The following is a 17,827-nucleotide window of genomic DNA, read 5'->3' on the forward strand; positions in this document are numbered from 1 at the left end:
TATAGAGAACATCAACGTTTTTGTTCTGAATACAGTTACGGTAAAAAAAATATGGCTTCGCGAAGCTTCTTGCTGGTTCTTAGAATCCGTGGACCTTCGCAATAACGATCGCTATCTCCCTGGGGAGGTCATCGAATTTTCCATGGCGCTTTCCCTGGATAAGGGAGTGCCTAGCGTGGTTTCTGGAAGTTGCACGAGCCAACCGCTCTGTTCTAGAAACTCCGGCAAAACGGTGGAGCCTCGTTGCTTCACGCTCTCGCTCTTATTCAGTGTTTATTGCTTGTAACTGCGTGCCACCGGGCAATATTAGCAAAAATTTTCCGCAAGCCAAGAGCAACGGAGCGTTACGCGCTCAGTTTTTATGAAACCAAAGCAAGTATTCTGTTTGCTATTCTATTACGCCCGCGGAATACACAGAGTTTTTGACTCCCGGAGAGAGTGAAATGCTATGTCGAAACTCAATTTCACGCGATTGTTTAAATTACGCCCGTGGCATTGTTTGTTGGATCAAAGGATGATCGACAACGGTTCAATGAATACACAATTTTGCGTCTGTATTTTGCGGTTCATGACGTGCTGAACGAACGCTGTCCAGGGATGGGCAAAATTCTGATCTAGATAAAAACTTCGAGTAATGAGTGAAAAATAACATGTATGTACAAAATGTACAAAAATGCTATATTATAGAGTTATCAACCATTGTACAATTTATACACAATTAACTTTATTTAAATAACGGCTCGATTGGATGAAAATCACGAACAAATGGCTCCGCACTATTTCATTCGTCGTCTATTGTTCGACTAAAATTTTGCTAATCGATGACGAGGTCCCACGACCAATAGTGCGATAATTTATCCGAGGAAGCGACCCCGATTGTTTGCGACGTTAATTGCGTGCACCGGGTCGCCACAGCGTATTTCCTTTATCTCGTAGGAAGGGCCGCGGTAAAAAGGACACCCTGGCCGAGAGAAATGTCGAGTTTATGACGCGGAACTAATGTCGACTTAATCTTTTATGGAACGATAGGACACTGCAAGGTTTACGACGTCGCGACTGCGCTTCCTCCTCCTTACCGATTGGGTCCTCCCAAGGTTCTTCGTTTTTCGAATGTATCATTACAATATTTATCGTTTCTTGTTTTCCGTTACTGACACGGATGAATACTAATAACCGAATACTTATAGAGTTGGTACGTATAGTTCAATTCATTTGATTCCCAATGAAAATATTTTCTTGCGAAAATGGTATCAAAATTCGTTAAAAAATCTTTAGACTTCGCAGGACTCCTCTTTTACGATTTCTGACGTAAATAATTCATCGACCGCGAAGTAGATTTTCCACGTTCACGGCTATTTATTTTAATTGAATTCCAATCATTGCGATTAATCGAGCTCCTTTGCCCCTGAAGCGACGAAATTGCACGCGAAACGGTGCGACTGACGTTTCGTTAAAAATTAAGCTTCCAGCTTAATGGATGTAAATAAATTACCATTTGCTTAACCGTCGTTCGGTACATAGCGAACGAGGAAACTTTGCTGTCGAGTTCTATTTCAATTTTCGTACGAGGAAATAAGAGAAGAACGAAAATCTATTAAATATCACCACGTTTTTATTTGGCTCACTCTTAATTCCCTACGCAAACATGTTTCGCAGTCGTTGTAACTTATTTTCAATTAATTCTTTAGCGCTATGATCGATATCCTTGAAAGAACCCAAACGGGGAGAATACACGCGGCTTATTTAATTGCGCGTCACGAGTGTTCGTTAAATTTTAGTTGGCCATTTCTTGGTTGAAAGCCTCGTAAATATCGGAGGAAAATGATTTGACGCGAAGGCTGCGAAACTTTACTACGGTTTTCATTAGCGACGATGGAGCTCAATGACTCCGGTCTCTCGTAATGGATTACGTAGCAATATAAAACGCAATTGTACCGATCGATCCGATCAAATTTGATCGCTTATTAGCCGTCTACCATTTATTTCGATTTAATGGAACAAAGGTTTTTGTAATTTATTGTGGCTGATGAGGCGTTCAGGAATGCTGATTCGCGATGTAATCGACGATATGGCGAATACATTTACGTCTCACATATTTAATATTTTGCATGAATTTGTAATTCATGCATTACGAAAATTAATACCTTGAAATTTTGCAATAACTCTGATCGTACCACTTTGGAACCATGATCAAAGTACTTTCACATATTACTTGTAGAGACGGGGTAGTAAATTTTCAAATCCTCAAAATTGTATTTTTATGGTAACGTAACGATTTAAGAAAAATTGAATGATCGCAGTATGCATAGGGTCAATTCAGAAGTCCTTTTAGAGTCAAACGTTGTCGTTTCGAGATTTCCTGTTTTCGTAGCGATTCATTGGAGTTTGGGGGACAGTTCGACTATGGCACTCGTCATGGAGTGCTGCTACGGAGGATAATGGGGAACAATCGAGCCACAAGAAGGGATTAATCGATGCAAACTTTACCGGGACTAACTGCTCTAAATGAATTTACCGAATCGGACGCATGCCCAAGTAATACCACCGATCGCCACTGTTGAGTCTCGCGTAATTCCGAGTTGCAACGCAGATTGAATACGTTGTTAAAATGGACTTTAAATTCTGCATTATTCTACTGCGAAGAGGAGTTTCGGATACCCATTAGCATGATCGGTATGATTAATCATTCGGAATATAATGACCAACATGGCTTTGAGGATTTTGGGATACAGGGCATGTAATGGAAAAGCAACGTATAGAATTCTTTCTCTGAATCCAACTTATCGAACGGTACGAATGTATGAAACATTTTAGTAAAATTCAGAAAGTTCTATTTAATGCCTTTTTTTTTTAGGCAATAATGATCAATGGTAAGACGCATTGTGGTCTTTAACGGCATTTCGATTCAAGGACAAGCGCAGTGTCTTGCCGCAATTAATGGCTTCCCCTGCAGAGACTCTCGGCCTTAGAGTATTTCGATGTTCCATGAAACACGGAGACGGCAGGGGGGCGGTCGCCCTTGATTTACGTGAGATCGCATTAAACGGTTCTTTGATGGTCCCTTACTTCCTGAGTGGTTGATAACTTGATTTGCTCGTCCACTTTGGAACTGAGCCACGACTTCCTCCTGTCTCCGACGACTCTGAAGAGCCTTTTCTCCCAGGGTCTGTGTCGCAATTTCTTTTCCACCTTTCGAATTCTCGTGGAATGGCCTCGAGCACAGAAGGTATTAGCCCTAGTGTCGAGAATCCAGACAGAATTCTGTCTCCATCGGTCGTGGGATGATTTCGATCGCGCTTGAAGCATTCTCAGTCGACTCATTCTTTCTTACGTTCTCACGTTTTTCCTTTTTTTTGGGGTAACTTTTGTATCAGTAGTTTTCCTTAACAAGTCCTACGCTGACGTCGAAACTTTTTCGCTCGAGAGGTCGTCATCTCCTGGTTTGGACGGTATAAAACCACCAGATCTTATCTCTGCCACTTATCTCCCCACTTTTTAGTCATTAGCTCGTGGATCTTATTAAACTTGGCGAGCTATGCGTTTGATCTCGCGAACAGTCGATGAACGGAATGTTTGCAAGAATTAATAGCAGTCGGAGATGGAATTGTAATTAGCCCTCGGGAAGGGCACCGTAGCGTCGTACAGTGGTAGGAAAAGTTTTGATTGCGAGTTCGCAACTCGTGGAGTGAAACGTGGGTCTTAGCAGGAGTAAGAAATCCGGAGTCCGACGACACGCCTTAAATTGCGACTGCCGGCGATAGCGGTGAATTGGTAGCCGCGGGTAACGGGGTGATGAAAAGGGCCAAGGAATGAAAGGGTACCGAGCTACTTCGTTTGCGAAAAATCCTACGAACGTATGAATTATAATCATTGGATTAACCTTGGTGTCACGGCCAAGTTTTTCGTACTTCGATGTCTTTGTAAGAAAGAAGAAATGAATCGAAATGAAAAAGGTAAAACGGAGGTGTGGTTCGATTTATGCTAGCTTGGATTTATTTGTTAGCGATTATACGAACGAACTTTCGCCAGTATCTGCTCGGAACTGATCGTTGGTAACGTCGACGGCAATCTCGCGGATTAGGCTAATAATTCACAGGCTTTGTCATCGGTAAACCGTGCGGCATTATAAACTATACCATCCATTACCGTCGTCGAGCATGAACTTCACGGCCTTGATCGTCCACCTAGGAGGGGTATTCTACGAATAATTAGAAAAGAAGTTGCGTCTATTCGTCTCGTTACCGCCCCGATCCTCGTGGGAGATGAAGCGCACCCGTTTAACGAACTGCCGTTCCACGGGTTCCGTTTTCTTCGTTACCGTACCGAAATGGAATCCAGGGGTTGCAGGGAGGGAGGGGCAGGCGTGTACGCCGAGTTCGATCGCGTTTCATCCAGCGAATGCTTATCCAGCCTCCAACCAACTGTGATCTCATTAACGTGCCTGAGTGGCTCGGGCTGCTTAAAAGTGTCCCACATTTCATAATGATACCTCTGTAACGGCGTTATCGTGCTCACGAGCGAGCAATTAAAAAGGTTCCATTCGTGCAATTAGGACCTTCCGACGTGGGGCTCGGAAGGGGCAACTTGGCCCGTTCGCGTGCTCCACGATCAACCAGCTCCCTGAAAAGAAAGAATTAAAATGGAAGACGCTACCCCCAGCTGAGGTTATACAGCGGCGTCGATCCATTGAGCTCGCTTCTGTTCCACTTTCCACGGTTTCGACGAACTTGCCTGGGTACTGAGAGAATCTGTAGTTTACAGTCCAGCGATCCCTTGAAGCCGGATAACCCCATCCCCGGGACGGTCGCAATTCCGTTCAAAACTCACGAATCTCTCCAAACGCGAACTGTTACCTGCTCCCTTGAGGTAAACTATATTCGAAAGTGAGAGGAAATAGTGTTTCGACTTCTAAATTATATCGAAAGAATAAAAATTGAATTTCACTTGTATATCGAAGGGATGTTTCAAAAACATGCCTTCGTCGCGGAAAATCGTGGAAAATGGAGTTTGAGAATCACTGGCGTAGGTGGTACCGGTTCCAATCCAGCAACGATTGCTATCTCTGTTGTATCAACCCCGGGATTGGGCAGTCTTCTAGCTCGCGCGTTCATCAATTCGCTGGCAATTTCGGCCAAACACGAAACTGCGCGGACGGATCCTCTAGCTGCGAGCGATTTTGTCTTCGCATGCCGCGAAACTTCGAATTGTTCCAATTAAACTTTGATCGGACACGGTCTGCCATCGTTTGCTAGGACACCTAACCGAAAACGTTATTGGAACAGTGACCTTTACAAAAGCTGGATTATCCTCGAAAACTTTCAACGATCGTACTAACAGCGTTGCCGCGAACCAAGTTTCGAACGACGAGTTTAACGAGTTCTCGTCACGGCAACGTAAGAAATCGTCGGAACGAGCGGCAAAGGACCGCGAGAATGATGCTCGAAAGCGACAATAGGGGTACAGAAATTACCCTCGAATTTCGAAACGAGGGTACAGACAGAACGTGTGGGAGTCTTAACAGCAGGCAATTTGTGTAATTTGGAACAATCCGGTGTGCAGGGGTTTACCTCGATCGCGTTCAGGGCGAAACTTCCTTAATCCCTACCATGCCCATATTGACGTCCGGATAATTGGGTGACGTAATTCACATGGGGCGCTTAATATGCCATAATCACCTCGCTCGATGTAATGGCGGGTATGATGCACTGACAGACCAGTCCGTTTAACTACCACAGTTGTAGTCTGTTGTTCGTCGCACGCGATGGGGCTTAACCGCGTCCTTGGAGGAAGCCATTGTCCAGACACTTTGTTCAAACACTTTGTTCAAACACGGTTTCTTAATCGTATACTTTATTACATTTCGAATCGTCGCGTAAAATTATATCGGTACTTTTATAAGAAGCACCCAGTGTATCCCGTAGGCAGGTACAGCTCTTCAGCGTTTCACCAAGCGCTCGATTTAGACCTCGGTGTTCGTTCGCGTTGCACGATGCGGTCCTCTTTATACAAAACGTTAAGCAGCCAATTCGTTGCGAAGCACACACTCTCTTATCAGTTAGGAGCCAATTGCGGTGTCCTGTATCCTTATCAGCGACCCGAGACGAGCAACGGAAAGAGTATTATCATCGAGATACATCCTTAAACGTATTCAGCTCGCGTTGCGGTGGTTAAACCCAATGATTCTCGAGGTAGGGAGTACCCGGAGAAAAGGTACATAAATGTGGAGACACGAACATTTCTGAGTGGATTGTGGCAAGTATGTTCCGCTTTTAACAATTTGATAGCGATTACGAGGGGGTTGGAGGTTGCAGAGATAAACGGTACATGGGGGTGGATCACGAGTCGAAGAGGGTTGAGAAACGCTGACTTAACCAGCTGTACTTTTCGACATCCGTAGTCCACGACGAGCTTCACCATGCAAATCCGAGGCAATACCACGTAACACGAGTGAGACGCTTGGAAAGGAAATAAGGTATGTCGGCTTACATCGATACCAGCTGCGTATGATTTACAAGGGATTCGATTCGAATTTATTCAACCGCGACGTCCAATACCGTTGGTTTACAACGCTCCGTTGCGATACTTATATTAAATCGTCCCATTTTGGTTCTATCCAAGAGAACCCGCACGTCAGCCTACGCTACGAGTCGTGGAAACATTGCACGTCATTTTCTCGGTCAGGTTCGTAAAAGGAAAGCATCGTTGGACAGCCACGATATCTGCACTACTTACCACGTCGTTAACGCGTCGATCGAGCTCTGTTCCTAGTTGTTTACATCCACGTAAATTGTCTAGCTCCGAGACGAAGAATGCGAAACGGTTGCATCGTCCACGAGACACAATTCCGTTGACAGTGTTTTCTTCGATGATTAACTACTGGTAGACCTCGGGAAGTTTCACGACCTCGCGCGATGAAAACAGTCGCGTCTGCGTCGGTCGAGCCTATCGTTTCCAAAACTCGGCCGAGGACCAGCAATCACCGTCGGTACTATTTTCGTACATCAGAAGAAGATTCGGTGTACACGGTCCGCGGCTCGTCGACCCTGACTCAATTTCGAACGCGACCCTGCTGCCCTCGTTTGCTCAATCCGTCGCCTTTCGAGACGTTCGCGCAGCTAAAAAGACCGTCGAGTGGATACACGCGTCTCGTTTTGTTCTCACCCTTTTTATCTTCTTCCAGAGGGTTAAGACCACATACGCCTCGAGCTACAAACACATTTGTTTCAGACCTTTCTCAGCCCTTGCATCATAATTTTCCTACCCAGAACACCGTCGTTAAATTTGTTAATATTCAAATTATCGTTCATGGGTTTGGTTGTATCCGCCTGGAATCCAATAATTGTTCGTAAACTGCAGAGTTGCGCGGGACGATTTTTATCGAAAACAGCGTGACAGGGAACGTATCGAAGGTTTCACGAGTCCTTTCGGACGAATCTCCGCAGCGACGTTCGAAAACGGTCGTCCTAGATTTATCGATACGTTATCGAAGCATCTAGTTGGAGGGGACCACGGTTAGGGCGAAAGGACGCGGAACATCATGATTTATCGCTCCGAGCACCGATCGCCGACGTTTTATGCAATTACTCTTCTCGCGCCGCCGGGAATTCCGGGCGCAGAAAAAGGGGACAGGTTCGTACGCGGAATGCGACGAGGACCGAACACGGAGATGGTTGCTTGTTCCTCGCGAATCGTAATGACCTCTTTACAAGCAATCGGTACGAGACGAGACACGGCCGCCGGCATTATAATTCGCCGTGCTTGTTTGTTGAAAAATTCACGTGAACGAAATTTGCTTTTCTAATTTGTACACAAAATTTATATTTCATTTTATCGATCGCGATGTATATCGGTGGAACATCGAAACCGAGTGGAAATGTTTATCAATTCCTTATCCGCAGTTTATTGTAAAGTCGTTGCTCGTGGACCTGTTTGTCAGCGAAAACAGGATGCGGCGAAAAACTTAGGCGTTTCTTTCGAGCCAGTGACGCGCACGAATGCATTGTATCGGCGAACGGGAGGATTTGCAGGCTACTGGATCCTTGTCGAAACCGAACGCAACCACCGGGGTGTATCAATCACGACGTCGCGCGACCGTTCTACCCCTTTTCGAAGTTCGGCCGAGTTTAGGAAGTTACGACGAACTAGTACGTACGAAGCCACTGGAATATCAACCGCGAACTGCGACGTGCCGAACACCTCTTGCGTCGAATTAATTCCGCGAGTTAAATAGATAAGCGAAAATTCGTTTTCATAAGGGATTTACATTCAGCTATATAGCATCCAGGTTCGTCGCGCTCGAAATGAGACTTTTTGTTTGAACGAATCGTAGCGGAATGGTACTTTCACCGTTGTGTATTTTACATATTCATACGTGCTTTTGGATGTGTTACAAAGGACAGGGAGTCTGTTGAAGATTCTCCCTCTTCTCGATCTCTCGTTTTCCCGTTAAAATTCTCGCGCGGAGATGTTTCTTCGAGATTTTGTTTATAAAGTAACCCGCATAAACGGAAAAGATAAACGAGGACATTTAATTTGGAAAGATCAAGGAAGTTACATTTTCATCTTTTCAGGTGTTTGTTCGACGTTTGCGGTGTTGTATGTCGCGCATAGGGAAACATAGCTCGCTCACCTTCCAGAACTCTGACGCACTCGGTAAGATTGGGATAGTTATCCGGATAGTTGGGGCTGTAAAATTCTTTCTTGATCTCGTCCCCGATACTGAACTTTTCGCAGACGTCTGGAACGTGCCTCATCTGACGGCGTACAACGTCGCTGAGGACAAAGGTCGTCGGGGTTGTGGAGACAGTCGGTTCTTTCGAGATCTGCTTGTGCTGCAACCGAGTCTCGTTCGACGGCACTATCTGCAAACAGTTGAAATTCACGTGATAATTAAAAGAAGGTAAAACCTAAGAGGATAAATAGCGAACTATTTTTTTTTTTTTTTTTAAAGACACGTTGGTTCATTTTTCTTTGGTTAATTTCACAACTTTCGATGGTCTAAAACGAGAAGAGAAACCGCCCGGTATTAACTTCAGCTTGACAGAATCGAGAATTTATACGATCGATGAGCAATAATCCTCCGATACACAGGTGTCGGGTCGTTAATTAAATGAGAGGCCAACGACGCCCTGGGCAACTGGTATCGCGATACCGTTAAATTATAGGCATCGGCCCGCTACGAAATTATTGGATACATGGAAAATCTGTCGCGACCGTTATTGCGTTGCTGCACGCCTTTGTGAATCAATTCAGCCGCGCTTCTTTTGCTTCTGCTGTTTGCTTAGTTAAGTCTTGGATATCGACATCCGGGACTTCGTTAATCCGTTCGTGTTCCATTATCGAATATCGATTGCAGGTCGAATTAAAAACGTTAACAGGCTACGACAAGGTGACGAGCTGAAAAATGAGGTAGCATCGAGAATTTGTTTTTTAAGCCGACTACACGTCTTCTATGTTCTATGCATGTTACTTGGGACCCTTTGAGATAGCTACCTTATTTTTAGTCCGTCCCACTGGTTCGAGACGAATTAGTTTCGCGAAAAAGTTTCGTCAATCGAATACACGCGTTTTCCAGACGTCCAATAAACGTACAGAGATGTGTCACTCGACTTACGTTATCAAAACTTCTGGCGGGGAGAACGTTTTCCTCGAAGCTCGATCCGTCTGTCGTTGATTGGATAAACGTCCGGCCAGCGGATAGATTTATCTTCTGCCTCGTGTCAAGCGTACTCCTCGAGGACAGGGTCGCATTTTCGCACGAGATTTTCACTTTTTCCGCGTCATTCTCCTTTCCCGACAACGTTTCGATGCCCTGCATCTGGATCTCCTCCTCCGCCGTCTCCTCTGCTGGAGCCTCGCTGACCAGCTCTAGGAACTCGAGCGCGACCCGCTCCCTCGAGCTCGGACTCGAGTTTTCCGCGTGCCAGGAAGTTGTTTGACGAAACTTTCCGATGAATCTGGCCACTCCCATGCTACGATCCGTGCTGGTGGACGACCAAGGAAATGATCTGCTGGTCCGTCGTGTGTCGTACGTACTCCACAGTGACTTCTCCGTCTCGCGTGTGCCTTCCGCAGCGGTCCCAGTAACTGAAACAATAATGGAGAAATGTCTCGTTTACTGATTCCTCCGGTAATCGATTCTACCAATCGATTTGTTCCTTTACACGATTCGAATTAACGGTTCGATTCGATGCTCTTTGTTCCGGAAGAAAGGATTTATTTAAATTCTTTGCCTTTACCTCGCTAGCAGTACGTTTCTATACGTGGTTTTTATTACACTATACTTGGATGATTCGTTCTCATTTTATTTTCTTTGTATTGTTTATGCTTATGGGTAGATGAACACTATTTTTTCGCTCGAAAAATTTCAATTAACATAAACGTTTGTTTTGTTATCGAACAAACGATTGGTTGCTCGACCATCGAATATATTACCCTTTTAAATTCAATTTCATAATGTACATGAGAATAGCTACCATTTAAGGTTTAAAAATTCGTTTTTTGACGTGGAATATTTTTGTATCCTTAATACGAGGTTAAAGCAAATGAGACGATAAGGAAACACCACGATAGAATAATATACAGTAAGTACTCTCTCGAATGAGCTGAATAAATTGCCTTTTAACGAATTTCATTCGCAGGGAAGTTGCGAGAGTCTAAGGTTCTTGTCGATAAAGGCCTTTTCGGTCGTTCACTTTGCGGTCCTCGCACTTACAATTCATATTTGTTCGCAAGGGGGCTCGAGTAGAAAGTTTTCGCGATCGATCCACCGGTAGTAGCGTGTTTGAATACGGTTTATCCATCAGCGGGTTTTTACAGGTTTCGGATCCAATAAACGAATGTTTCATTCGTTGAAGCGCGCCGATAAAAATGCGACAGTTCGAAATTCATTGCCGACAGCGGTAAAACGTTAAAATTAATTTCGCGAATGGCGGAGGATAATTGGTTGGCATCGAAGTTAACTGGTTTCCACTTGTTAGCCCTTTTGCAGTAAACTTTCGCAGAAATTGGATTCGCGAGATTCCACGATCAACAGGCTTCTGTGACGACCATTTAGTAGGCCTAACGAGAGTTCCGAAATAATTCGCTGGAACATACTCAAAGGTAATCGAATCTACAGCAGAGAAGAGAGAGGTCATCTGTTATCGATTACTGTTAGCTTTCCCTGCAAACTAAACCGTTTCCATTTTTCCCAATTTTTCTCTAACCGCCGTAGACGCGCGACAATTTGAATTTGACATCGGTCGACGAACAAACGAGATCGGATTCGGTCCAGCTCGTAAATGAATTTGTCGCGGATTTACCTGAAAAACCCTGATTTTCTCGAAAAGACGACACGCAACGTTATCGAAACGGGCAGCGCGAACTCGTACTCGTTATCGCGCGTCGAAATTGCGTCGTGTAATGTGTATTAAACACTCATTCTTCTTGAACAAAAAAAAAATTGTACATCTAGTTTTTACCTAAACCGTACACTTGACAATTTCACTCTCATTTAATCGACAAGAACGCGTCGCTACTTCCTGTCGGCTGTTCGCTAATTTGCATTATTCTCGAACGTACTTTTTTCGTGGAAATTTAGTCACGATAGTCGCTTAATCCGGCTTCCCTGGATGCTTAATTGCGTCTCGCGGAACTTGCAAATTATATTAGCGAACTTTAGCGCAAAAGATGCGACCGTTTTCGCTTCGTATTTTTTCGCCAGTTTTGAAATAACCATGAAGAAATGTAGGAACACCGTTGTCGTACAGGAATTCGACGAATTTTCCCCTTTCCGTAAAACTTTTGTTCCGTGCACATTTTGCGTCGGGAATTCGAAGTACAAAACAATGGACTGACATCGAATTTACTGGTCCCTTTCAATCATCGAGGACGATACATAAAGTTTTATCAACTTTTCGGTTTGATTGAACCACTGCAAAGCTTTCACCCAAACTTCGTTTCTTTCCTGTACTATCGTGGCAGAATACTGGAACGAATATCTATGCAGCGAGTGCCTTCTTCGTCGAATACTGGGTGCACGCATGCCTGACAAATATTATAACTCTCGGTGAGGTAATTGTCTTCTTTTTCGTCGACTCGCAATCCAGATTCCTTCTCGTTTCGAGTGAATAGGAATCTCTCGTAATTTTTTGATAGTGGGACCGAACGTAGAGGATTACTGGACAGAGTCTCTCGAGGATCCAGTAATCTGGGAGCTAAAAGGATTCAGGAATGATTCCGCGTAATGCCAGTCGTCGCCAATAGGTTTGACTCCACCTTCTTCAGATTTCATAGTAGAACCGCGGGGTGCACAGGAAGTTCTCGACGCGCAGCGTTTCAGAGAGCAAGACTGTAAGGTCAACAACTATGGCAGAGATGTACATCTATGCTGGCCAAGTAAATCTGATCTTTACGCGTGCAAGACACCTTGCTCGTCCTCTTCCCCCGTCTTCTCTCTTCAACGCCACAGTTCAGAGATTGCTTCCGGTTTCATCTCCAGCATCGCGGGAAAGAACGGGCCGCGTTATCCTTCCTTTTCCGACGATGCAAGATTTTACCGCGTTGTTTACGACTTTGTTTCTTCTCTCCTTCGGGACCCCTGCGTTTCTTCGGTCGGGATCTCTCTTCCGATCCTGCAACTTGTTCTTACATACTTTTCGCATCTTTCTTCGCTGTGTAATTTTTTCCTTGGCAGCTGATCCATCATCTCACCATTTCTCGAGGATTTTATCCCTGACGGTGTAAAAAGTTTCCAGCTACCCAACGATTGCGTTTGATACTACATCATAGCGTTACGAGTTCGAACGATTAGTTATTAATATTCCCGAATATTTAACGCCACTCTCGTCCTAGACTTCATTGCCGACTGACTCGCAATTAACAGGTAATATAAATTGTACGTTATATAAATGTATAACTGAGAACATTTAGCTAGAGTATGGAATATATTCTCATTTCTGCTTCGGTTGATATTAGTGCTAGGAGAATTATTGACTAGAGGTATCGAATAGCCTATCATTGTCTGACACAACAAAGCTGTTCTAGTACGTCAACTTGATAAAATTTACGCATGAATTCAGACGGCGCGACTCGATGATTAAACTCCCGAGAGTTAGATGTTGCAAAGCGAATACCGAATCGACGATGTGTAACTCAAGCGTTACGTTTGCGTTGGCTGTTAAGAGACCTTTGACGTTTTTGAAAATAATATTACTACTTGCAAAGCAGCGTGAAGCGCACGATGACTCCAATGTACAAATGGCGAGGCAAGTTTAACTATTTATATTAGCTGCTGCGATGCTAGCACGCAGCGATGCTGTCCCGAGTATTACCTTCTATTTATAATTTCCCACGGGACAGCACTTTGTGGAACAGTCTAGCCCCCTATGGTACAGCTTCTTTTACATTTTGCGTCATTTAATTTCCTGCCGATTCATTTTCCCGTGGTCGAGCCTTCACGCAACCCTCCGCCAGCTGTAACGTTTTATTAATTAGCGGTGCGTGCTTTTAAACTCAATTTACGATACAGCCGCGAAATGTTTGAGCGTAACGAGTAGACGAGGAGTTGGAAATCGGACATTTAATTTCTTTCCTTCGTTGGCTGCTCCATTCGAAATAAATCGCGGTCGTGAGTTCTTCAGAGGCTCGAACCGTGGCTCAAAGTTAGAGGAGAAAAGTTTCGGCTAATCTGTTAAACTCCACCGTTGCGAGAACTCGAGCAAACTCGACGCCGAGAGCTGGATCCCTTTATGCGTCTGCAATGTGTGAATATTGTCGGGTTGGATCGGATCTGAGAAAGTCCCGCAGTTACCGTATACTCTTAAAGCAGCTGAACATTTTTGGAACTGCGAAGGGATCTAGCTTTGAACGTCAAATCTCGATTTCCTTGTCTTTTTTACACTTATGCATAAAGTTTATGCATTTTGCAGTAGCGATTTACAACGCATTCGTCGACGTTTGGCGATCGATGTCGATTAAGTTCGTATTAAAACAGAAAACGTTTTGGGTAAATATTTTCCGATGCGAAATTATTATATTCAGGGTACGACTGATTATAGAATCAGCTCGATTAACTGGCAATTGCTGCACCTCGACCATTAATAGCAATTTCTCCGATGCCTCGTTTTGAACAATTTTAAAATTCTTGAATGCAATCTTTGGAAGAACTTGAACTATGACGAAGCGTTTGGAAACTTCTTATGAAGATTTTTTATGAATTTCGCGACTTTGTTTCCAGTTAGCGATTTTTTTTGAGAATCTCTCGGTGCCGCTCTTGCCGCCATCGAACCGTAGCCACAACTTTCTTCTACGAACTTTTAATCCCTTTGCATCGGGAAATCTATTTGCTCGTCGAAGTTGTTGGCGTACCACAGCAACGCGAACACATCATGGGGAACGCTCGATGATAAATCGAAAAAGTTCCGCGCCAGGAATCCTTCAGAATATCGAGCCTTCGCCACGTTCGCGAAGGATTTTCGAACACGATCCACGCGAAGAATAAGACATATACGAGAAGAGCGTCGATGAAACGTAATTTTCACGAAATTATTCGGGTCCACTGCGCGTCGATTGGAGAGATCTCGAGCGGTTTAACGCGATCTTGAAAACCAAAATCCACGTTGTTAAGGGGCAATTAAAACTTGTGGCTACGGTAGAACGTTATAAAATTTGTAAACTTCGCTAACTTCCGTCCAAGAAATTGGCATAGATTTATAGCAAGCGGTAAGATGAAATTACCGGGCAACTATCGGCGGAAATTGTTCGAGCGTTAATAAAAATTGGTGTTCCGCTGAAAGACCTATAACTGCTCGCTTAATATCGGTGGTTTCATTTTTTTTCTACAAAGTTTGTTCCACGCGATGATAATTCTGCGACCCGGAGTAAATATGAATCGTAATTACCCTGGAGAATTACCCTGGAATAACTTTTGTTGAAAACTACAGAATCGCTCTGTCCGCAAGGGTTGAAAATTCTACTCGCATAAATGCATACAATAGGAAGAATACACTTAAAATAGAACGCTATTTATTTCTCTTGTAAGAACTGGTTTTCTTTCTCGAGTTATTAGCATAAAACATAAAAAAGTAACCTAGTTGACGTTTCCTTACGGATGTCTGCGATAAAAGTGTGCAACTGTATGCAAAATTGAAAGTTACGTGAAAATAAAAAGTTTTATATCTTTTCGCGCGTTACAGCGGCGAATTCCGAGTTCGACTGCGCGTAGAATCGTTGAATATTTTCAGTTGACAGGAAGATCAGATTCGACCGAGGAACCGGAAACAGTACTTTCGTACGATTCGGATGAATATCGCAAGCGCGGATGATAACTTCGCGACGAAGCACCGAATGCGAGATTCCGTTAGATTTTATTGTTTCGAATATTCTCGCATCGCTCGCGGGTACGCAAATTCCCTTACCAGCCAATTGAATTTTTCCAGCCGCGTTGCTTGACTTTGGTGCACGTGAACCTCGTCTACCGTACGGAAGTGCGTTACTATACGTACAGTCGGCCGAACAAGTCTACAGAGAACCATCGAAAATGGTAAACAATTCCAAAGTAATTAGATATCATTATCTTTCTTCAAATATTTGCGACTATAAGTGGAAAACAGTTGTTTGATCGTCGGAAGTACGGTCTTGCGAGTAAAGCCATTTACAGACTGTACGTAGATTTTTGCGACCGACTGTGTCACATATATGTCCACCCGCACGAGGACCCCACCAAGAATTCCATTTACTTCGTTCCCGTGCAACGTGCATGCTTAGAAATGTTCCTCGTAAAAGAGGTGAAAGCACGCGACGCACGCTTATTCAATCGAATTGTGGGCAAAGCGCCACCCTCGAGACGTCATCTATGCGATTATTTGCACTGCTCCACTGGGACGAAAGTACAAGACTCCTTGAATTCTCTTCTTCTGTTGAAATTCCGGAACCGCAAATTGTGACCGCGTAGATTAAATGCGTCGAGTCCTTTCGCCTCGTCTCGCAAGTAACGTCAAATCGTCATGGATGCTCCGCTGCTGTACAGTAATTAGTTCTATCGGGCAGTTGCGACGCAAGGAGGAATACGTGCTATTCGTATGTAACTGTCGAGATTCGCTTATGAAATTATTCGAACCCAAACGGCTGCTCAAAATTAACGCAGTGCATTAGTCTCCGTTGATTGGACTTTACCGAAGACCGTATACACAGCGTATGTATTACCTGTCTAATTTGTCACTAGCCCACTGACCCGCGAGAACATCGAAGGACGATAAATCGTTCCCGCGTGAACAATATTTGCGATGCCGGACACGTGAATCGTAAAGTTCATCGGGCAGCAGCCGTAAACAAAAAGTTTTCTGGTTACCGGTGCATTATGGAATTTTATCTATACCAGTGTACGATAAAATACGATGGGGTGCGAAGCCGGCTTCGAAGACGAGAGAATGGAATCTACGGCTTGACCCTTCGATAAATCCAGAGAGCAACTGTGATTTATGTTTCTCGGTGTCTGAAATTTTATTCTGCGGGAGCCGACGATAGGTGAAATTAATTTTCTTTCCGAGTGCCATTTTTCTGGCAGTTATTAATTACTCGCTTCTGTTACTACTAGAGAAGCGATCGTAACAGGAATTTCGATCGGATTTTTCGTTCGTGGGCGATAGAAGTATTTTTATTCCTTTTCACGATAAAATATTGTAATATAATATTACGTTGTTTTCTTGCTTGAATGTATCTCAATGGGGCGCATCGTTTGCCTTTACGCAAAGCTCGCCCTGTCTGCGAGACGCGTCGGTGGTAGTCGCGAGCTCTGGATCTCTTTGAATTTTCTTTCCGTTGCTTCCGACAGACCTAGATGCATCAGACGTCCTCTGAAGCTTGTTCGAAAGTATCTATTTACTGAAATGGCAGCGAGGAAAAATCGATATCCCATGCGTAACAACGGTTGCTCTTATGGAACACGGCTTAAACTCCTTTCACGAAACTTTCAAAGTTCTACTTGGAAGGTTTCGAGAGAGTCTCTCTTACTCTCTTCCTCTGTGGTGGTTTGCTCAGAGAAAATTGCACTCGTAGTTTGTTGGCGTTTAACAGTTGCATCCATTTTTACTAGAAACAAATTTTTTCTTACACGTACATCACTCACCATGTCATCTAGTCAATAATCCCAGCCAAGAGTCAGTCACTTACTCCCTGATACAACGAAAATATCGGTGAGAAATGGATGCTGGGCAGATTAATCGTCAAGGTATTCTTCTGATTTCCCAACTTCCCCGCGACAGCCATTGAGCCTGACACTGACAAAACATCGTCCCGTTCAATTCTGTTTTTCTTGTCTGCCGTCATCGAGAATTATTTCGTGTGTTTTTTGCAGCCAAAAGTCTCTCGATTAATTTACTCGAACAAAAATTTATATCCCGAAGATCCACGTGTGCCGAACGGTCCCACTCCGTTGAAATTTTGATGCGCAAGTTTTAGTTATTTGCTAGTACTTAAAAGCGAAAATGTTCGGTGGAATACAAGTTTTCTGCTCCCGGGACTCGAAGAGCACTTTCGTGCGCAGCTACTTACCGTAACAAGAACTCGTGCTTATTCTCCAATTCGCCTTAATAATTGAACGTTCCTCGAGAGATTGGCTTCTTTCCTGATCCGTTAAAACAGAGAGTTGGCGAGGAAATTTATGTAGCATTCAGAGTCCTGAGGTTTCCTAAGCGAAGGTAACGTTAACGTTGCTTTCTCTTTGCTGGGAACTTTCGAAAATTAGGATTTCGTTCTCTGTTTTATTCCGAGTCGTGCACGACTGTCCTAGACCGGAGCAGAAAATTCCGATTGGTGCAAAATGGTTTATGATTGATCACGGCTGATC

General features: G+C 44.0%; 1 protein-coding gene and 1 long non-coding RNA gene across 2 annotated transcripts in view; one reads left to right on the forward strand and one right to left on the reverse strand.

Annotated features, from left to right (window-relative positions):
• The window catches only part of LOC128877245 (uncharacterized), a 77,443-nt gene that overhangs the window by 20,402 nt on the left and 39,214 nt on the right, over positions 1-17,827 (reverse strand). Inside the window, exons 2-3 of the mRNA XM_054124389.1 lie at positions 9,614-10,086; positions 8,630-8,861 (exon numbers count right to left, since the gene is read on the reverse strand). Coding sequence (XP_053980364.1) covers positions 8,630-8,861; positions 9,614-10,086 — 705 coding nt within the window. The remainder of the gene's footprint in view (positions 1-8,629; positions 8,862-9,613; positions 10,087-17,827) is intronic.
• LOC128877261 (uncharacterized) overlaps positions 1-17,827 on the forward strand; it is an 85,581-nt gene that overhangs the window by 2,609 nt on the left and 65,145 nt on the right. The gene's annotated exons all lie outside the window — the stretch shown is intronic.

The sequence above is a fragment of the Hylaeus volcanicus genome, chromosome 5 (genome assembly GCF_026283585.1).
Source record: "Hylaeus volcanicus isolate JK05 chromosome 5, UHH_iyHylVolc1.0_haploid, whole genome shotgun sequence".
NCBI lineage: Eukaryota > Metazoa > Arthropoda > Insecta > Hymenoptera > Colletidae > Hylaeus > Hylaeus volcanicus.